At 39.7% G+C, this 23752-nt stretch overlaps 1 protein-coding gene across 1 annotated transcript in view; it reads right to left on the bottom strand.

Moving 5' to 3' along the window:
* Positions 1-14198: 14198 nt before the first annotated feature.
* The window catches only part of ALKBH8 (alkB homolog 8, tRNA methyltransferase), a 71626-nt gene continuing 62072 nt past the window's right edge, over positions 14199-23752 (bottom strand). Inside the window, exons 11-12 of the mRNA XM_007454858.1 lie at positions 16082-16231; positions 14199-15082 (exon numbers count right to left, since the gene is read on the bottom strand). Of these exons, the coding sequence (XP_007454920.1) occupies positions 14525-15082; positions 16082-16231 (708 nt within the window). The 3' untranslated portion in view covers positions 14199-14524. The remainder of the gene's footprint in view (positions 15083-16081; positions 16232-23752) is intronic.

Raw genomic sequence — 23752 nt, 5'->3', positions numbered from 1 at the left:
ACTGACACACTAACTTTCCATTCTCATTTCACTGCCAATTCAGCCAAACGCCTTCTGTAGAATTCTGATGCAGACCATGAAAACACACTGTAAGGGTTCCAAAGTCTTTTCCATATTTGGTAGTCCTGTGATTTCCATTGGCAGAACTATCTTGGACTGTCATCTGAAAATCTATCAAAAAGAAATTAAGTAATAGGAATTCATATCAATGGTATTGGAGAAAGAAATCCTTGAACTTATCAACTGTGTGAACCTTCATCCATGTACAAAATCAATAAGAAAGTTTAAACTTTAAAGGCAACATATTCCCATGAATATAAGGGAGAACATAACACAAATACAATGCTAACATTATGTACATACACATATATACAAGTGGTCTTGAAATATATTCCCAGATATTAATTGGATTAAAGTTTGGGGCATTAAAGCATATTTTCTCATAGCATTATTCTTTAAGGCACATATAGACACACATATCTGCCCTGCTGGCTTCTCACAGTTTCAGTTGATTCCACTCATGTCCCCAGTTCATTTCCCCATATATTTATTCTCAGATTAGTGATTTTTGAACAGGTGTTCCTCTCTTCAGAAATACCTGTGCCATGACCACAGAGTACTCAGATTTCTTTTTGGCATTTGGTGGCAGATGATGGGGAAAGTGACGAGTTGTATGACAGGAGAGGTACAAGGTGAACCTTAGGGTAACTAAGACTTTATGCGTAGTTCTTAATCCCAAAAAGAAAAGAGAAGGATAGCAGCGAATGTCATTGGAATAAAGGACCTCTGAGATGAATCAGCATTAGGATAATTCATTGGTTACTGACTGTCCAGTCGGTTTAGGTTATAAAGTATTCCTGAGTGACTGCATCACTTTATGAAAGGTTCTACCTAACTATAGCTTTCTTTTGCTGGAATTAGTTTATATGGCAATAATATGCATAGAGAATGGCAATTGTGAATTCATGTCTTCCCCAAATTGAAGACACTCATTAAGGTACAAGTTTACCCAAGACTGCAATTGATTTATCCATACTATGCTAACTGAGACTGTGTCTTACCATTCTTGTTTGCTAAAGGAGATAACAAGGCTAACTTTGAGTAATAGCAGGATACTTAGCAAATACTTTCAGGTTAAGTTTTGACACTTTATTTTCTCCCTTGACCATTGTCACTACTATTCCAATTAAAATGGCAGTGCTATGAGGGCAGGGCATTTCCTTTTTTGCCAGTACTGAGCATCCGCGGTCTGGTGCCTAGCATAGGCTAAATACATAGCATTTTTGTGAACAGAAGCTGGGATTCTGGCTGTCATATTTAATGAGGAATTCTAGTCTTATTATTGAGGGGGGAGGGGGGGTGTCACGGTACGTCAAGGGCGGGAGTTGAACCCGCCACCCCAGGCCCCAAGGGGTGTCCCCGGGTCCCCACTTCAGGCCGGTGGGGGTGGCCGGGGGCAGCCGAAGACGTGCGTATGTCTGCTTCTCCTACCATAACTATCAACACTGCCCAGAGGGCACTGTGCTCCAAAAGAGTGGGAGTGAAGGCCGACCAGCCAGAGCAATGGCCTCTTTACCCTGAGAGAACTTGGAAGCGTTTCCTACACTCTTGTAAAACTCGGTTTTGTGCAGGATGTTCGGGCAGGCTGTGGATATTGTCCACGCAGTTTGGACGGGCGCTGAAAGGCAGGCGAGACCTGCAAACCTACGTTTCCTAGCTGGCCATGGAACCAGCGGTTACCACTCTGCCCCATGGCAAAAAAAGCTGAGCTGGGGAGGATTTCGGACTCCACAAAGAGGCATGCTTTTCGTGCAGTTAAATGTACGTGTTTCTCAGGAGCATGTTCTGTATGTCTTATTTCTCCTCATTTAGCGGTGTTTGGCGCCCGTCGATATGATCTACACCCTTGAACGCAAGAGCCTTTCACGGGGCCTTTGGCAATGGGATATCCATAGAAGGAGAAGGCCATTGTTTCCTTCCATCAAGCTGCAGCTCCTTTGCGTTTCATAGGAAGTAAGACGGAATGAATGGGGACACACGGAGTATATTCTTTAACACGTGTATGGCATTGAGGGAAGGGGTTATTTGAATGCTATGCCAAACTCGGTGTTCTGAAAAGGGGTAGGAGTCCAAGCCTGGCAGGCTGTAAGAAAAGGCTTCTCAGTCGCTGAGGGAAGGTTCTGTTCCTAAATAACAGGTGCGGGAAATTGTAGAGTTAATGGTTCTTCACTGAATGCACCTTACAGTTGGAAGCTAAGCAGTGGGCCAATGTCAGGGAGACCTGCAACATGATCTTTTTTTTTTTCATCATTATAGCAGCTGTCTGACCATTTATATTTTTTTATTTTATTTTTTATTTTATTTTATTTTATTTTATTTTTTTCTTGCGTTATGCGGGCCTCTCACTGTTGCGGCCTCTCCCATTTGCGGAGCACAGGCTCCGGACGCGCAGGCCCAGCGGCCACGGCTCACGGGCCCAGCCGCTCCGCGGCATGTGGGATCCTCCCGAAACGGGGCACGAACCCGCGTCTCCTGCAACGGCAGGCGGACTCTCAAGCACTGCGCCACCAGGGAAGCCCTATTTTTTTATTTTTTTAACATCTTTATTGCAGTATAAGTCTGCTTTATAACAAAGTGAAGCACATACATATACATATATGCCGATATCTCCTCCCTCTTGCGTCTCCTTCCCACCCTCCTTATCCCACCCCCTATGTGGTCTCAAAACACTGAGCTGATGTCCCTGTACTATGTGGTTGCTTCCTACTAGGCTACCTATTTTACCCTTGGTAGTATATGTAAGTCCATTCCACTCTCTCACTTTGTTCCACCTTACCCTTCCCTCTCCCCTTGTCCTCAAGTCCATTCTCTCCATTTGCGTCTTTATTCCTGTCCTGCCCCTAGGTTCTTCTTAACCATATTTTTTTCTTTTTTTTTCATAGTCCATGTATATGTGTTAGCATATGGTATTTGTTTTTCTCTTTCTGATTTACTTCACTCTGAATGATAGACTCTAGGTCATCCACCTCACTAAAATAACTGAATTTTGTTTCTTTGTATGGCTGAGTAATATTCCATTGTATATATATGCCACATCTTTATCCATTCATCTGTCGATGGACACTTAGGTTGCTTCCATATCCTGGGTATTGTAAATAGAGCTGCAATGAACATTGTACTACATGACTCTTTAAATTATGGTTTCTCAGGGTATATGACCAGTAGTGGGATTGCTGGGTTGTATGGTTGTTCTATTTTTGTTTTTTAAGGAACCTCCATACTGTTCTCCATAGTGGCTCCATATCAGTTTACATTCCCACCAACAGTGCAAGAGGGTTCCCTTTTCTCCACACACTCTCCAGCATTTATTGTTTGTAGATTTTTTCATGATGGCCATTCTGACTTGTGTGAGGTAATTCCTCATTGTAATTTTTTTTTTTTTTTTTGTGGTACGCGGGACTCCCACTGCTGTGGCCTCTCCCATTGTGGAGCACAGGCTCCGGACACGCAGGCTCAGTGGCCATGGCTTATGGGCCTAGCCGCTCCATGGCATGTGGGATCTTCCCAGACCGGGGCACGAACCCATGTCCCCTGCATTGACAGGCGGACTTTCAACCAGTGCGCCACCAGGGAAGCCCCTCATTGTAGTTTTCATTTGCATTTCTCTAATGATTAGTGATGTTGAGCATTCTTTTATGTGTTTCTGGGCAATCCATATATCTTCTTTGGAGAAATGTCTGTTTAGGTGTTCTGCCCATTTTTGGATTGGGTTGCTTGCTTTTTGATATTGAGCTGCATGTGCTCCTTTTATATTTTGGAGATTAATCTTTGTCCATTCGTTCATTTGCAAATATTTTCTCCCATTCTGAGGGTTGTCTTTTGGTGTTGTTTATGGTTTCCTTTGCTGTACAAAAGCTTTTATGTTTCATTAGGTCCCATTTGTTTATTGTTGTTTTTATTTCCATTTCTCTAGGAGGTGGGTCAGAAAGGATCTTGCTGTGACTTATGTCATAGAGTGTTCTGCCTATGTTTTCCTCTAAGTGTTTTATAGTGTCTTGCCTCACATTTGGGCGTTTAATCCATTTTGAGTTTATTTTTGTGTACGGTGTTAGGGAGTGTTCTAATATTCTTTTCCATGTAGCTGTAAAGTTTTCCATGCCCCACTTATTGAAGAGGCTCTCTTTTCTCCCTTGTATATTCTTCCTCCTTTATCAAAAATAAGGTGACCATATGTTCATCGGTTTATCTCTGGGCTTTCTATCCTGTTCCATTGATGTATATTTCTGTTTTTGTGCCAGTACCATACTGTCTTGAGTACTGTAGCTTTGTAGTATAGTCTGAAGTCTGGCAACCTGATTCCTCCATCTGTGTCTTTCTCAGGATTGTTTGGCTATTCAGGGTCTTTTTTCTTTCCATACAAATTGTGAAATTTTTTGTTCTAGCGCTGTGAAAAATGCCTTTGTTTTTTTGATAGGGATTGAATTTTATCTGTAGATTGCTTTGGGTAGTATAGTCATTTTCACAGTGTTGATTCTTCCAATCCAAGGACATGGTATATATCTATCTGTATCATCTTTAATTACTTCCATCTGTGTCTTATAGTTTTTCTGCATACAAGTCTTCTGTCCCCTTAGGTAGGTTTATTCCTAGGTTTTTTTGTTTTTTTTTTTGCAGTGATAAATGGGAGTGTTTCCTTAATTTCTCTTTCAGATTTTTCATCAGTAGTGTATAGGAACACAAGAGATTTTTGTGCATTTTGTATCCTCCTACTTTACCAAATTCATTGATTAGCTCTAGTAGTTTTTTGGTAGAGTGTTTAGGATTCCCTATGTATAGTATCATGTCATCTGCAAATAGTGACAGTTTTACTTATTCTTTTCCAATTTGGATTCCTTTTATTTCATTTTCTTCTCTGCTTGCTGTGGCTAAAACTTCCAAACCTTTGTTGAATAATAGTGGTAAGAGTGGGCAACCTTTTCTTGTTCCTGATCTTAACACTGGAGAAGCAGGCTAATGGCAGAGAGACCTGCAACACTATCCTTCTAAAGTTTCACTGGGAGCTGACTAGAGCTTCGTGTTCAACGGCCTAGTAGGAATGCTAACTTCAAACCATGGGGAAAGGCGGGTTTCCTTCTCTTTGGTACTGCATGCTATGTTATGTCTCACAAGCTCCAGTGAAAGAGCTCGCTGGACACACTGTTGTTTCTGGAGAAGGACCTTAACCCAAGTGGCTGAGGAATGTCATGCCTTAGGTCCCAGAAGTGTAACACTAGGGTTCCACTAGGTGAATTGGCATCTCACCTCCCAGAAGTTCCTCACTGACCCACCAAAGCGGCTGTAAGCCTCTTCAACCCACGTACAGAGTAGAGTCTGTACGTGGAGATTTCCTTTTTTTTTAGCCAAGAACACAGTAGAAATGTGTTTGGGGATGTCACTGTGTTCTTTCTCTAGGGAAGTTATTTTAGGGGAGCAGAACATAGGCGTTTCATCCTAACACTTGTCAATCTAGCATTTGTTTTTCGAGCTCATGCTGTACTGAACGTGGTTCCATAAACTTTTTTTTTTTTTCCAGTACGCGGGCCTCTCACTGTGTGGCCTCTCCCATTGCGGAGCACAGTCTCCGGACACACAGGCTCAGCGGCCGTGGCTCACGGGCCCAACCACTCTGTGGCATGTGGGATCTTCCCAGACTGGGGCACAAACCCGTGTCCCCTGCATCGACAGGCAGACTCTCAACCACTGTGCCACCAGGGAAGCCCTCCATAAAGTTTTAAATGCAGTCATTGTGTCGCTTACCTCACATGATTTTGAAGCTACGTGAAGTACTTTGAAGGTACTGAAAAGACTTTCATGTAGCCTCATCGTGCATGAGTCTCCTATAAGAAATGCCGGCTGTGGTTTCTTACCATCAGAAAGTACTGCGCACCATGTTGGTTCATGGAATGTAAGACACATTCGAAGTGTGGATGCAGTTTCATTACCGTTTCATTAGGGGTTCATTAGGGTTTCATTAGGGTTCATGGAATGTAAGACACACTAGAAGTGTGGATGCAGTTTCATTAGGGTTTCATTAGGAGACCTGGCATCTCACCTCCCAGAAGTGCCTCACTGACCCACTGAAGTGGCTATAAGTCTCTTCAATCCGCATACAGTGTAGGGTCTCCCATAGTCCCCAGATTTTCTTTTTTTTAAACCAAGCACACAGCAGAAATATTTTTGGGAACGTGACCAGGTTCTTTCTCTAGGGAAGTTATTTTGTGTGTGTGTGTGGGGGGGGGCGGGGAATATAGGCATTTCATCCTAACACTTGTCAACGTAGCATTTGTGTTTCTTAGCTCAAGTCACAATGAATGTGGTTTTATAAACTTGTAAATGCAGTCACTTGTGTCACTTACATCACGTGGCATTAAAGCTACGTGGTGTCAATAGGACTGAAAGGAAAAGACTTTCAGGCAGCCTCATCATGCACGAGTCTCCTATAAGAAATGTCAGCTGTTGTTTCTTACCATCAGAAAGGAGTATTGCGAACCGTGTTGGTTCATGGAGCGTAATACACACTCGAGGTGTGGCTGCAGCAAATATACCAGGGCAGACATCTGTCCTGCTTCTTCTCCTGTAGGAACCATCAAGCCTGCTCAGAGCACATTGTTCCCCAGAGCAATGGGAGTGAAGACCTTTCACACCACAGGAAAGGCCTTGTTTCCCTTAGAGAAAATGGAAGCGTTTTGTACACGCTAGTAAAACTAGGTTTTATGCAGGCTGTTTATGCAGGCTGTGGAACTTGTACTCGCGATTTGGACAGGCGCTGAAATGCTTGGAGACCTGCAAACCTAATTTTCCTACCTGTCCTTGTAAGCTGTGGTAAGTTCTCTGTTCCAGAGCTAAAGAAGCTCAGCAGTGGAGGCTTTCGGGCTCTACAAAAAGGCTTGTTTTTTTACTTACGTAAACGTACGTGTTTCTCAGAAGCAAGTTGTTGTGTATCTCGCATTTCTCATTGTTTAGCGATGTTCCACACCCGTTGGTATGCTCTATACCGTTGAAAGCCAGAGCCTTTCACGGGGCCCACGGAAACGGGATATTTAATAGAAGGAGAAGGAAGCCCATTGTTTCTTACTATCAAGCCAGAACTCTTGTGCGTTTTTTGAAGGGTAAGATGTAGATGAAGGGGGACACATGGATTATATTTAGAGATATGTATGGCGTTAATGGAAGGGGTCCTTTGAATGCTGTGCCAAACTCGGTTTTCTAATAAGGAATAGGAGTCCAAGACGTTCAGAGTGCAGGAAAAGATTTCTTTACCTCAGAGAAAATGTGCGTGTTCCTTACGAGCAATATGTGTGAAGTTGTAGAGTTTATGGCTCCTCACTGAATGCACTTTACAGATGGAACCTGGAGCAGTGGGCTAACGGCAGTAGACCTGCAACACCACCTTTCTAAACTTTCACTGGGAGCTGCCTGGAGCTCCTTGTCCAACGGCCTAGTAGAAATGCTAACCAGTTAAACGACCAGGAAATGCTGGTTTCCTTGGGCTCGGAACTGCATGGTATGGTATGTCTCACGTGTTCCAAGGAAAGAATTCATGAGGCACACTTGTTTCAGGATAAGGACCTTAACCCAAGCAGCTGAGGAATGTAGTCCCTTAGTTCACAGATGTGTAACTTCAGTGTTCCATTAGGATACCTGGTGTCTCACCTCCTGAAAGTGCCTTACTGACCCACTGAAGAGGCCACAGGCCTCTTCAACCCTCATACAACGCAGAGTCTCCCATAGTCCCAAGATTTTTTTTTAAACCAAGCACAAAGCAGAAATATTTTTGTGGGTGTGACTGTGTTCTTTCTCTAGGGAAGTTGTTTTTTAGGGTAACATATGCATTTCATCCTAACACTTGTGAATCTAGTATTTGTGTTTCTTAGATCATGTCTCACTTAACTGTGGTTCCATAAACTTGTAAATCAAGTCTTTGTGTCTCTTATATCACGTTGCACTTCAAGGTACGTGGTGTCAATGGGATTGAAAGGAAAAGACTTTCAGGCGGCATCATCATGCACGAGGCTTCTATAAGAAATGTTGGAAAGTTGTTTCTTACCATAAGAAAGGAGTGCTGTGCACCATGTTCGTTCTTGGAGTGTAAGATACACTTGACGTGTGGATGCAGGAAATGAACTACTGAAGAGATCTGTCCTACTGCTTCTCCTATAGGAAACATCAAGCCCACCCAGAATGCATTGTTCTACAAACCAATGGGAGTGAAGTCCTTTCACACCGCAGGAAAGGCCTTGTTTCCCTTAGAGAAAATGGAAGCTTTTCTTACATGCTAGTAGGAGTAGGTTTCATACAGATTGTTCATGGAGGGTATGGAACTTGTATCCGGGATTTGAAGCAGCTGCTGAAATGTTTGGGAGACCTGCAAAGCTAGTTTTCCCACCTGTCCTTGCAAGCTGCGGTGGAGCGCTCTTCCACGGCCAAGGAAACTGAGGGCGGGAGGCTTTTGCACTCTACAGAGAGTCTTGTTTCTCATTCTGTAAATGTATGTTTCTCACTAGGTAGATTAAAGAACTATGAGGCAAAGGGGATGGAACTCAACCCAGGTGGCTGAAGCAGGCAGTGTTTGATTTCCTAGACTAGGAACTCTTTTGTTTGTATAGGCTACCTTGAGTCTTCCTGTATGCAGTAGCTTATGGAGAAGATAATGGGATCAAGGTGAATATAACGGGATCAAGGCTTCTTCAACCACCGGACAATGAAGAGTTGCTTAGAGTAACCAGAAGAACTTGTTACCAAGCTACCAAGCACAAAGTTTTTCTAACAATTTTATACCTTGTGGTTTACCTATGTGTATCCAGCACTTATTATTCTTAAAGGATGTTGATCTCCACTTACTGTGCTCTCTCCAATTGAAAGCAGAATCCTTTCACTGGGCATAGGTAAACATGATTTTCATAGAAGGAGAATGCAGCCAATTGTTTCCTAACATAAGAAATAAGTACTATGCACTTTGTTCTTTCATTGAGTATAAGATATATTTGAAGTGTGGTGTATGTATAATAATATAGTTTTTCAGAGATCCATACAACTGCTCTTTCTCGAGGTACTTTAAAGCTGTGTCAAGCTTCGAGTTCTAAAGGTAAGAGTGAAGGCTTTTAATACTGTAAGAAAATGCTAGCTTCCCAGATGAAAATATATGCATTTCTTATAAGCTAGATGAACAAAGTTTTATACAGATTGTTCTTTCAGTGTATGGAACTTGTACACAGGATTTGGAGTAGCGAGTGAAATGTTTGAGATACCTGCCAAACTAACCTTTCTAGTGTGGAGACGTATAAATGTCAATCACTGCCAGGCTGGTGGAAATCTGACCATGGCTTCTGTGACTGTCTGCAGTCCCCAGCAGGGGTCTTAATTTTTTCTAATAGAATTTTGAAAAACTATCTATACTCTCCATCATTTAAAAAGCTATATCTAAATTTTCACCTTAATTTTAAAGAGTTTTCTTATGTAAATATAAATATTTAAGTTACCTTACTCTTTAAACATAAAATAAGAAAATCATCTATTTCATCTAGATGTTAAAATTTATTAGTATGTGTTAAACTTCAAACTGTGATGTAAAGTCCTAGAATGTATATCAGAAATAAAACTATTTTTCACCCCACAATTCTTTCTTCCCATATCATGAACCTTACAAATTCATCTATAATGAACAATTATAATCTTATTCAGAAATTCCACAACAAAATAATCAGTGTCTCATCTAAGACTGATTTTTGATGACTACTGTTTTGAAAGCTTAATGCTGAAGATTAGCATCACTAACATATAGTAACAAGATATATAATTGCCTGCACAGCCATCGTTCACAGAGTTTTTTCTTTAGGTAGTCTAAAGCATTACTACTACAAAGCAATGCATGCTGAGTACAGTATTAATTTACCTATGTGTATCCAGCACTTATTATTCTTAAAGGATGTTGATCTCCACTTACTGTGCTCTCTCCAATTGAAAGCAGAATCCTTTCACTGGGCATAGGTAAACATGATTTTCATAGAAGGAGAATGCAGCCAATTGTTTCCTAACATAAGAAATAAGTACTATGCACTTTGTTCTTTCATTGAGTATAAGATATATTTGAAGTGTGGTGTATGTATAATAATATAGTTTTTCAGAGATCCATACAACTGCTCTTTCTCGAGGTACTTTAAAGCTGTGTCAAGCTTCGAGTTCTAAAGGTAAGAGTGAAGGCTTTTAATACTGTAAGAAAATGCTAGCTTCCCAGATGAAAATATATGCATTTCTTATAAGCTAGATGAACAAAGTTTTATACAGATTGTTCTTTCAGTGTATGGAACTTGTACACAGGATTTGGAGTAGCGAGTGAAATGTTTGAGATACCTGCCAAACTAACCTTTCTAGTGTGGAGACGTATAAATGTCAATCACTGCCAGGCTGGTGGAAATCTGACCATGGCTTCTGTGACTGTCTGCAGTCCCCAGCAGGGGTCTTAATTTTTTCTAATAGAATTTTGAAAAACTATCTATACTCTCCATCATTTAAAAAGCTATATCTAAATTTTCACCTTAATTTTAAAGAGTTTTCTTATGTAAATATAAATATTTAAGTTACCTTACTCTTTAAACATAAAATAAGAAAATCATCTATTTCATCTAGATGTTAAAATTTATTAGTATGTGTTAAACTTCAAACTGTGATGTAAAGTCCTAGAATGTATATCAGAAATAAAACTATTTTTCACCCCACAATTCTTTCTTCCCATATCATGAACCTTACAAATTCATCTATAATGAACAATTATAATCTTATTCAGAAATTCCACAACAAAATAATCAGTGTCTCATCTAAGACTGATTTTTGATGACTACTGTTTTGAAAGCTTAATGCTGAAGATTAGCATCACTAACATATAGTAACAAGATATATAATTGCCTGCACAGCCATCGTTCACAGAGTTTTTTCTCTAGGTAGTCTAAAGCATTACTACTACAAAGCAATGCATGCTGAGTACAGTATTAAGAATAAACCATAATTCAAAAAGAGTCATGTACCAAAATGTTCATTGCAGCTCTATTTACAATAGCCCGGACATGGAAGCAACCTAAGTGTCCATCAACAGATGAATGGATAAAGAAGATGTGGTACATATATACAATGGAATATTTCTCAGCCGTAAAAAGAAACGAAATTGAGTTATTTGTAGTGAGGTGGATGGACCCAGAGTCTGTCATACAGAGTGAAGTAAGTCAGAAAGAGAAAAAGAGGGCTTCCCTGGTGGCGCAGTGGATGAGTCCGCCTGCCAATGCAGGGGACGCGGGTTTGTGCCCCGGTCTGGGAAGATCCCACATGCCGCAGAGCGGCTAGGCCCGTGAGCCATGGCTGCTGAGCCTGCACGTCTGGAGCCTGTGCTCCGCAACGGGAGAGGCCACAACAGTGAGAGGCCCGCGTACTGCAAAAAAAAAAAAAGAAAAAGAAATACTGTATGCTAACAACACATATATATGGAATCTAAGGAAAAAAAAAAGGTCATGAAGAACCTAGGGGTAAGACGGGAATAAAGACACAGACCTACTAGAGAATGGACTTGAGGATATGGGGAGGGGGAAGGGTAAGCTGGGACAAAGTGAGAGAGTGGGTGGACATATATATGCTACCAAATGTGAATAGATAGCTAGTGGGAAGCAGCTGCATAGCACAGGGAGATCAGCTCGGTGCTTTGTGACCACCTAGAGGGGTGGGATAGGGAGGGAGATGCAGGAGATATGGGACATATGTATATGTATAACTGATTCACTTTGTTATAAAGCAGAAACTAACACACCATTGTAAAGCAATTATACCCCAATAAACATGTTAAAAAAAAACAAACAAAATGTTTTCCCTTCTGCATGATAATTGACCTCTGTGCCTCCTGGAAGCTTGACATAAGGTATGTTAACTGGGTAACTATGGCATCCATGTAGGTAAAACATAATCCCTGATTGCATTGGACTGGAACAAACTATGAAAGAACTAGAAATACCCAATAATGACACCATAGCTTTGGCTATCAGGGCATAATTAGGTCTAACTGACAATTCTGAGTTTTGCTATTTAAATAAAGGAGTTAAAAGATCATATTTGTGGGGCTTCCCTGGTGGTGCAGCGGTTAAGAATCCACCTGCCAATGCAGGGGACATGGGTTTGAGACCTGGTCCGGGAAGATCCCACATGCTGCACCACAACTACTGAGCCTGCACTCTAGAGCCCGCGAGCCACAACTACTGAAGCCTGTGCACCAAGAGCCCGTGCGCCTAGAGCCCGTGCTCCACAACAAGAGAAGCCACCGCAATGAGAAGCCCGTGCACTGCAACAAAGAGTAGCCCCTGCTCTCAGCAGCTAGAGAAAACCGGCATGCAGCAGCGAAGACCCAATGCAGCCAAAAATGAAATAAATGAATAAATAAATTTATTAAAAAAAATTTAAAGAAAAAAGAGCATATCCGCGTACTGCAAAAAAAAAAAAAGAAAAAGAAATACTGTATGCTAACAACACATATATATGGAATCTAAGGAAAAAAAAAAGGTCATGAAGAACCTAGGGGTAAGACGGGAATAAAGACACAGACCTACTAGAGAATGGACTTGAGGATATGGGGAGGGGGAAGGGTAAGCTGGGACAAAGTGAGAGAGTGGGTGGACATATATATGCTACCAAATGTGAATAGATAGCTAGTGGGAAGCAGCTGCATAGCACAGGGAGATCAGCTCGGTGCTTTGTGACCACCTAGAGGGGTGGGATAGGGAGGGAGATGCAGGAGATATGGGACATATGTATATGTATAACTGATTCACTTTGTTATAAAGCAGAAACTAACACACCATTGTAAAGCAATTATACCCCAATAAACATGTTAAAAAAAAACAAACAAAATGTTTTCCCTTCTGCATGATAATTGACCTCTGTGCCTCCTGGAAGCTTGACATAAGGTATGTTAACTGGGTAACTATGGCATCCATGTAGGTAAAACATAATCCCTGATTGCATTGGACTGGAACAAACTATGAAAGAACTAGAAATACCCAATAATGACACCATAGCTTTGGCTATCAGGGCATAATTAGGTCTAACTGACAATTCTGAGTTTTGCTATTTAAATAAAGGAGTTAAAAGATCATATTTGTGGGGCTTCCCTGGTGGTGCAGCGGTTAAGAATCCACCTGCCAATGCAGGGGACATGGGTTTGAGACCTGGTCCGGGAAGATCCCACATGCTGCACCACAACTACTGAGCCTGCACTCTAGAGCCCGCGAGCCACAACTACTGAAGCCTGTGCACCAAGAGCCCGTGCGCCTAGAGCCCGTGCTCCACAACAAGAGAAGCCACCGCAATGAGAAGCCCGTGCACTGCAACAAAGAGTAGCCCCTGCTCTCAGCAGCTAGAGAAAACCGGCATGCAGCAGCGAAGACCCAATGCAGCCAAAAATGAAATAAATGAATAAATAAATTTATTAAAAAAAATTTAAAGAAAAAAGAGCATATTTGCTGGGACTTCCTTGGCAGTCCAGTGGTTAAGGGGGCGAGGATTCGATCCCTGGTCGGGGAACCAAGATCCTACATGCCGCTCAGCCAAAAAAAAAAAAAAAAGAGCATATTTGGGTTGCCCTTAGCACCCAGATCAATGCATTAGGAATACCAATTAACTCTTGGTAATAACTATAGTCAAGATTAGTAGTTATTTCAGCCCTTTAAAAATAGCCTTTTGTTCTCACGTGAAACCCCCTCCTGTTTTTATTTTTTTCCACAGCATTTATCACCCGTATCTGTTTGCTTATTGTCTGTCTTTCCTTCTAGAATGTAAGCTCCATGAGGGCATGGACTTTGTTTTTTTCTTGTTCACTGTTCCCCTTCCAGAACCTAAAATAGTAACTGGTACAGAGTAGAGGTTCAATAAGTATTTACTGGATGAAAGCTCCTATATTAATATATGGGTACTATCCAATTGACTAAAATTTTACTGAGTACCTACTATGTGTCAAGCCCTGTGCTAGTAAGGTGTAGTGACAGAGTGGTTATCATCTATGATTTTACAGAGCTAACAATCACAGATAAAACTTCAGACAATTTTCTACTGAACAGGAATATTTTCTTTATTATTGATAAAATGTTATGTGATTACTTCACTAAGATTCTATATGATTTAGTTCATTTAGTAACACTTTATAACAAAAGTTTATCTTTAAAATGCTGTGCTCTTACCCTAGGATCCCAAATATTTCACAAACTACTTCAATCACTTTTAAAAACCATCCCTGTTACTCCCTATAGGAGAAGCCTACATTTATGGATTAAATGATGTCAGCAATAGTAGTAGACCGAATACTTCCTAACTAATCTCTACTTTCAATTTCTCTCAGGTACTCTCCTTTGATACTTTCCCGCACGGTTTCTCTTTAACTAATAATACAGGTAATTTAATCTCCTTTAAAAAAAAAAAGCTGAGCATTTATTCCCTGTATATATATTCATAGAGATGATCAGACCTTTTGAAGAATCACACACCAGTTCCCCTGATCATAGAAGCTTTGCAGTATGCTGGTATTACTCAAAGTCTGGCAGGCAGCTTCCATTTCTCCCTCACAGAACACATGGTAGTAACGATGAAACACAGGACCTGGGTCATGGGATCCTAATGGTCCAAATGGCTCAACAGACTTGCCCTTACCAGGATTTTCCTTAAGGTGCCAGGGAACCAGTAAGTCTTGAGAATGAAAAGAAGTCCTATTAGTGTGAATAGGCAACTTGGAATTAGTAACTTTCCTTGAATTATATTCTCTATCCTGAAAGTCATTAATGGAGGGAACAGAAGGTGCTGAATCTTGATTGCCCACATCAGGCATCTGCTTCACAAACAACTCTTGCACTGATATATCATTGCTGATTTCCTCTTTCTTTCCTTGGCTAATTCTGTTTTCTCTAAGATACTTGGACTTATTATTATTATATTCTTGTTCCATTGCCCAAACATAGATGAGTGCCTTCCCACCAGGTCTTAGGAGTCGAACAAGTTCTTGGAGAGCTGCCACTCTACGCTCCTAGTTAAAACAAAAAAACAACAAACATAAAACCATACTGCCATTTATCAACGAGAAAGAGATACAGAGAGGAAACAGGAAAATATAACTGACTATAGGACTATTTTCAATTAAGATGGACAGTACAGAAAATCAAACATATAACAAATCTTATAGTTAAAAAAAGGGGGGGGAAGGAGAATTTTGCTCTGCAATTGAGAGGAAAAAAAGTGTTGATAAAAGAGGAAAACTTTTTTTTTCTTTCTGATAATAATACAGAGGCATAGAGGCTTTTCTGCTTTGTTTGAAATTCAGTTGAGATCGTAAGATATATTGAAACTGCCAGGAACTCCAGCACAAAGGGATCTATAATGTTATTGCTTAGATTGGGGGAAACGAGTAACACCTAAGAATAATAAGATTTTTTCCTATAAGAAAAATATAAAATATTAAATTCACTTATTTTAAAATTAGAAGCAGAGTGACTAATTAAAAGCATCAGCATACTACTACCATATAAATACCTGAGTTTTGAAAAAAAGAACAGGAAAAGAAGAAAAATAGAATGGGAAGAACATGAGACTCAGATGTCAGGAATGAGAGTGAGAGCCGAGAAAGCAAGATGGGAAATGGAAATAAAGAAGAAGCTCAGAGGCTGAGGAGACAGAGAGAATATACTCAAGAGGCTTAGAGCTGATGATCTCTTAAAGTCTCTTACAGCTAAATTCTGCGACTCTGTGGGTTTGAGGAAAACATTTAAAGATGAGTAAGACTCAGGTAGGAAAAAGGCAGAAATGTGCAGCAATAAATGCATAGTCTCATCAGACCTCTGTTTAAGTAATCACAGCTCCCATGTAACTCATCTCCATTCCACAGGCTTTCTTTAAAAACTGCAGTAAACTGACAAGAAAAGAGAATGGAAAGAAAGGAAAAGCTAAAATGGGGTCCAGATCAGTAAAGTCCATGAACATTTCCTGCCACTTAGTTACAAGTTCTTGGAGCAAGAAAGACAATACTTACTGCTGTAGCAAAATGGTGAATAACAGCAATGGAGATGCAAGCATCACAAGACCCACTGCGAATTGGTACTGCCAAAGCATCACAGACAAAGGCCTGATAATGCTTCTCTCTACAAATGTCCACAAGGTTTTGGCTACGATCACAGCCAATCTATAACAGATAAAGAAAGAATTTCAAAACAACTTGTTTAAATGTCATAAAGTTATTAGACAGATTTCATATTCATTGTGAAAGGGTCTAAGACCATGATATTATAGGTTCTTACAACCAGTACAAAGTCAGCTTATATAATTTACAGAGCAGCATTTATTACCTTAACAGGTATCAAACAATTCAAATTAGTGAATGGAAACAAAATAACTAGAATAAAAATAACATTGGTGGAAATGGGAGGTCCTAATTGGCATCTAATTAATCACGACTCAGAATCTTGATCTTTTTGTAATCTCACACTTTATTTTATTTTATATCTTATCGTATCTTATATTCTGCGCCACGTGGCATGTGGGATATTAGTTCCCTGACCAGGGATCAAACCCACACCCCCTGCAGTGGAAGCGCAGAGTCTTAACCACTGGACCACCAGGGAAGTCCAATATCACACATTTTAAAATGGAAATTATCGCATAAACAAACATTTAGTCTTTTGGGGGAAGCTACAAATAAAGAGGTTCTAAGGTATCTCTTATTAGTATATAAACTATTCAGTAATGACCCAGATATCAGGAGGATGGCTTATTTTTTTTCCTTCTTTATACTTTTCAATATGTATTACTTGCACCATCATAAAATAAAATCTTCCCAAATAAAGTTAAATAATTTATTTCATTTTTTAAAGCCATTGAGTCTTGTTCTGCTAAATACCTGAATTCAAAATTTGTAAAATGCTATTGAATTAAACCTTTTGGTATCACCAAACCATTCTATGGGAATGACAACACTGAAGGCAGCTGGCAGCATCCTTTCATCTCCCCAAGCAGCTGAGGCCTAACATGCCTTATGCATATGTCTGGTTCTGTGGCAAGTATTTGTGGGCTAGGACTCTCTCTAGTTTTGTTGTTGTTTTTGTACAGTTTTGCTGTTTAGTTCTAAAAATACCATATATAGAGAGAGACAGAAACAAAGACAGAGACAGAGAGAGCACACACAAGCATGTGCAATGTGCACATATAAATTGAGGGAGGAATAGGAGGAGCTTAAAGAATGTTAAATCACTATTAGCTCCAGATATTTCTTCTTAACCCAATCTCTACAAGAGAGGAAAGATATGTATAAGTAGATTTCATCTAACAGAAGTAGCCACCTCAGGTTCATTTGAATTTTTGCTATAAGCAAGCATTGATCATTGCTAAGGGATCAGGGTTCCCTCAGTCCATCTGAGAATAAAGATATGAATCTTCATGTCAAAACAATTCTTATTAAGTCACACTGCCATGCCAGTCATACCTAATGTGAATTTGCTCAGTTTCTAATAAATATTAAATAGCTTCAGTATTCCAGCCCACAGCTGCATTAATATCTGAGGTATAATAAAAGGTACCAAGCTAGAAGTAAAGTACAGCAATATCATTTTAATATAATTTTAAGACAGAAAAGTACTAAGGGCCCATTAATAACAACAGTGGCACAATTCCCACTTAATTGCTCCCTTTACCTGTATAAGATATATAACTGGCTATTACTCTTATTTATTTTCTTCCATATCTTATGCCAATAGTCACAATATCAAGATGACAGTACCACTCAAACAATATGCATATTATATTTTGGTCTTTGCCAGGTTTTATTACAATAAAATTCAGCTCACGGAAACAGAAGTTTCAAGTATGCCCAACTATTACCTTGCTAAAAGTCAACAAGAAGAAATCCAATGTGCCTATCCCCAGAGATAGAGCTTGACAGTTACTCAGAGGAGGAAAGTTATTATCTGAGGATCACAGATAAAACAGAACAAGGAGAAGAGCAACAGAACAAAAACTAGAGAAAATTTCCTTCTTCTTCCTGCCAGACTCTTACAATTATTTGTACAGAGCACTCCTTTTCACCAACAAATGAAATCAGGGGCAATTTTAGTCATAAAGTACCAGGTCTAATGTAGTCCTGACTCATGCCTGGCTCAGTACTTTCACCTTTCACTTATTTTGCCTGAGTCTTCCAAATACTACAGTCAAATCAACAGTATTTTCTTCTCTTCCCTTTCTATTTTTAAATTCCCTTAAGTTTTTATACCAAGGATAGTACCAGATATTTGAAATTCTCCCTAATAATGCTACATAATGTCAAAAACAGGACAGAAAATAGCTTATGTATATAAATACTCATTAATGGTAAGGGACTCATGTAAAACTACATATTTCTGTATGTGGGATGGAGATGAATGACAATAAAAACACATATTGGTTGGGCTTAAAATGTATACTTTATACTTCTATATAATTTTTAAAGTCTTCAACATAATATTAAATATGAAATTCTGGAAGTACTGGTAAAAATGAAAAAGTATCCAACTTAGTAATCAAACTAAACAAGGTTTAACTTTTCTCCTATTAAAGTATCAAAAATATTTTAAAACCAAAGTATACCACAGTGATAGCACTGTGATACAACTTCCTGTCATAAAGTGTTGTTGACAGTACAAATTGGCTAGGCCAATTTTAAAAAGCAATTTGGCAAACCATTTTTTTTCTTTTGCAGTACACAGGCCTCTCACTGTTGTGGCCTCTCCCATTGCAGAGCACAGGCTCCAGACACGCAGGCTCAGCGGCCATGGCTCACGGGCCTTGTCGCTCCGTGGCATGTGGGATCTTCCTGGACCAGGGCACAAACCCGTGTCCCCTGCATCAGCAGGCGGACTCTCAACTGCTGTGCCACCAGGGAAGCCCTGGCAAACCATTTTTTAAGAAAGATAAAAATGTTCACAATTTTTCATCCAATAATCATTCTTCAAAAAATTTATCCTGAGAAAATAATCCAAAATATGGAAAAAGGTAAACAGGCTAATGAAATTGCCTTTACTGAATACCCACCATATGTTAAAGCAGATTCTTTATATTAATGTACTTAACTCTTGAGAGTGGTGGAGACAAGATGGTGGAGTAGAAGGACTTGAGCTCACCTCCTCTCACAAAAACACTAAAGTCCTCTCAAGAAAACACCAAAATCGCAACTAACTGCTGAACAACAATCAACAAAAAAGATATTCTACATCCAAGGACAAAGAAGAAGCCACAATGAGACAGTAGGAGGGGTGCATTTGCAGCACAATCAAACCCCATTCCTGCGGGTGGGTGACCCACAAACTGGAAAATATATCACAAAGGATCTCCCACGGGAGTGAGAGTTCTGAGCCCCATGTCAGGCTCCCCAGTCTAAGGGCCTGGTATTGGAAGGAGGAACCCCCAGAGCATTTGGCTTTGAAGGCCAGCAGGGTTTGATTGCAGGAACTCCACAGGACTGGGGGAAAAAAACTCCACTCTCGGAGGGTGCACACAAGGTTTCATGCACACCGAGACCCAGGGACTCGGTGACTTCATAGGAGCTTGGCCAGAACCACCTGCTGGTCTTGGAAGGTATCCTGGAGGGGTGGGGTGGGGTGGCGGCTGTGGCTCACTGTGGGAATAAAAACACTGGTGGCAGAGGTAGAGGTAACAGGGAGTACTCATTGGTGTGAGATCTCCTGGAGGCTGCCATTTTGATACCAAGACCTGGCAGTGCTGGGATGCCTCAGGCCAAACAACCAACAGGGAGGGAACACAGCCCCGCCCATCAGCAGACAGCCTGCCAAAACTCTTCCTGAGCCCACAGCCACCTCTAAACACATCCTTAACATGGCCCTGCCCACCAGAGGGACAAGGTCCAGCTCCACCCACCAGTGGGCAGGCACCAGTCCTGCTGACCAGGAAGCCTGCACAACCCTCTAGACTAGCCTCACCCACCTATAATCCTGCAGCCTGCAGCCTACAATCTACAATCCTGCAGCCTGTAGAACAGAAACTGCAAACACAGAAAGTTAGACAAAGTGAGATGACAGAGAAATATGTTCAACACAAAGGAACAAGATAAAACCCTAGAAGAATAACTAAGTAAAGTGGAGACAGGCAATCTACCTGGAAAAGAATTCAGAGTAATGATAGTAAAGATGATCCAAAATCTGGGGAAAAGAATGGAGGCACAGACTGAGGAGATACTAGAAATATTCAACAAAGATATAAAGAACAAACAAACAGAGGTGAACAATACAATAAGTAAAATGAAAAATACACTAGAAGGAATCGATAGCAGAATAAATGAGGCAGAAGAACAGATAAGCGACTGGAAAGACAGAATGGTGGAATCACAGCCATGGAACAGAATAAAGAAAAAAGAATGAAAAGAAATGAGGACAATGTAAGAGACCTCTGGGACAACATTAAATGTACCAACATTCGCATTATAGGGGCTCCAGAAGGAGAAGAGAGAGAGAAAGGACCTGACAAAATTATGGAAGAGATAATAGCTGAAAACTTCCCTGACACGGGAAAGGAAAACGTCACCCAAGTACAGGAAGTGCAGAGAGTCCCATACAGGATAAACCCAAGGAGGAACATGCTGAGACACATATTAATCTACTTGACAAAAATTCAAGACAAAGAGAAAATATTAAAAGCAACAATGGAAAAGCAAAAAATAACATACAAGGGAATCCACATAAAGTTACAGATGATTTTTCAGCAGAAACTCTGCAAGCCAGAAAGGAGTGGCACAATATATTTAAAGTGATGAAAGGGAAAAACCTACAAACAAGAATATTCTACCCATCAAGGCCCCCGTTCAGACTTGACAGAGAAATCAAAAGCTTTACAGACAAGCAAAAGCTAAGAGAATTCAGCACCACCAGACCAGTTTTACAACAAATGCTAAAGGAACATCTCCAGGCAGAAAAGAAAAGGCCACAATTAAAAACAAGAAAATTACAAATGGGAAAGCTCACTGGTAAAAGCAAACATATAATAAAGGTAGGAAATCATCCACACGCAAATATGATATCGAAAACCAGCAACTGTGAGGACAGTACAAATGCAGGATATTGGAAATGCATTGGAAATTAAGAGACCACCAACTTAAAATAATCTTGTATATATACATATAGACTACTATATCAAAATCTCAAAGAAACCTCAAGCCAAAAGCTTACAATACATACACACACACAAAAGAAAAAGCAATCCAAACACAACACTAAAGACAATCATCAAATCACAAAAGAGAACAAAAGAGGAAGGGAAGGTTCTTGAAAATATAAACAAAATTGATAAACCTTTATCCAGACTCATCAAGAAAAAAAGGAGAGGACTCAAATCAATAAAATTAGAAATGAAAAAGAAGTTACAACTGACACCACAGAAATACAAAGGATCATAAGAGACTACTACAAGCAACTATATGCCAATAAAATGGACGACTTAGAAGAAATGGATGAATTCTTTAAAAGGTACAATCTCCCGAGACTGAATCAGGAAGAAATAGAAAATATGAACAGACCAACGACAAGTAATGAAATTGAAACTATGATTAAAAGCTCCCAAAAAACAAAAGTCCAGGACCAGATGACTTCACAGGTGAATTCTATCAAACATTTAGAGAAGAGTTAACACCTATGCTTCTGAAACTGTTTCCAAAAGTTGCAGAGGAAGGAACATACCCAACCTCATTCTATGAGGTCACAATCACCCTGATACCAAAACCACACAAAGATACCGCAAAAAAAAGAAACTTACAGGCCAATATCACTGCTGAACATAAGCGCAGAAATCCTCAACAAAATACTAGCAATCAAAATTCAACAACACAGTAAAAAGATCATATACCATGTTCAAGTGGGATTTATCCCAGGAATGCAAGGATTTTTCAATATCTGCAAATCAATCAGTGTGATACACCATACCAACAAATTGAAGAATAAAAACCATATGATAATCTCAATAGATGCAGAAAAAGCTTTCAACAAAACTCAACACCCATTTATGATAAAAACTCTCAAGAAAGTAGGCATAGAGGGAACTTACCTCAACATAACAGAGGCCATATATGACAAACCCACAGCCAACATGATTCTCAATGGTGAAAGACTGAAACCATTTCCTCTAAGATCAGCAACAAGAAAAGGTTATCCACTCTCACCACTATTATTTAACATAGTTTTGGAAGTTTTAGCCACAGCAATCAGAGAAGAAAAAGAAATAAAAGGAATCCAAATCAGAAAAGAAAAAGTAAAATTGTCACTGGTTGCAGATGACATGATACTATACATAGAGAATCCTAAAGATGCTACCAGAAAACTAATAGAGCTAATCAAGGAATTTGGTAAAGTAGCAGGATACAAAATTAATGCACAGAGATCTCTTGCATTCCTATACACTAATGATGAAAAATCTGAAAGAGAAATTAAGGGAACACTCCCATTTACCCTTGCAACAAAAAGAATAAAATACCTAGGAATAAACCTACCTAAGGAGACAAAGACCTGTATGCAGAAAACTGTAAGACACTGGTGAAATAAATTAAAGATGATACAAACAGATGGAGAGATATACCATGTTCTTGGACGGGAAGAATCTACACTGTGAAAATGACTATACTACCCAAAACAATTTACAGATTCAATGCAATCCCTATCAAACTACCAATGGCATTTTTCACAGAATTAGAACAAAAAATTTCAAAATTTAGGGCTTCTCTGGTGGCGCAGTGGTTGAGAGACCTGTATGCAGAAAACTATAAGACACTGATGAAAGAAATTAAAGATGATACAAACAGATGGAGAGATATACCAAGTTTTTGGATTGGAAGAATCAACACTGTGAAAATGACTATACTAACCAAAGCAATCTACAGGTTCAATGCAATCCCTATCAAACTACCAATGGCATTTTTTACAGACCTAGAACAAAAAATTTCACAATTTGTATGGAAACACAAAAGACCCCAATAACCAAAGCAATCCTGAGAAGGAAAAATGGAGCTGGAGGAATCAGGCTCCCTGACTTCAGACTATACTACAAAGCTACAATAATCAAGACAGTATGGTAATGGCACAAAAACAGAAATACAGATCAATGGAACAGGATAGAAAGACCAGAGATAAACCCATTTACATATAGTCACCTTAACTTTGATAAAGGAGGCAAGAATATACAATGGAGAAAAGACAGCCACTTCAACAAGTGGTGCTGGGAAAACTGGACAGCTACATATAAAAGAATGCAATTAGAACTCTTCCTAACAGCATACACAAAAATAAACTCAAAATGGATTAAGGACCTAAATGTAAGATAAAACTCTTAGAAGAAAAGATAGGAAGAACACACTTTGATATAAATCACAGCAAGATCGTTTTTGACACACCTCCTAGAGAAATGGAAATAAAAACAAAAATAAACCAATGGGACCTAATGAAACTTAAAAGCTTTTGCACAGCAAAGGAAAACATAAACAAGACGAAAAGATAACCCTCAGAATGGGAGAAAATATTTGCAAACGAAGCAACTGATAAAGGATTTATCAAAAATGGGTGTTGAATTTTGTTGAAAGCTTTTTCTTTACCTATTGAGATGATTATATGGTTTTTCTCCTTCAATTTGTTAATATGGTTTATCACAGTGATTGATTTATATTTACTGAAGTATCCTGGCA

The sequence above is a fragment of the Lipotes vexillifer genome, unplaced genomic scaffold (assembly GCF_000442215.2).
Source record: "Lipotes vexillifer unplaced genomic scaffold, Lipotes_vexillifer_v1.1 scaffold900, whole genome shotgun sequence".
Classification (NCBI taxonomy): Eukaryota; Metazoa; Chordata; class Mammalia; order Artiodactyla; family Lipotidae; genus Lipotes; species Lipotes vexillifer.
Note: the sequence above shows the minus strand (reverse complement) of the source record. Positions and strands in the feature narration are given on the sequence as shown.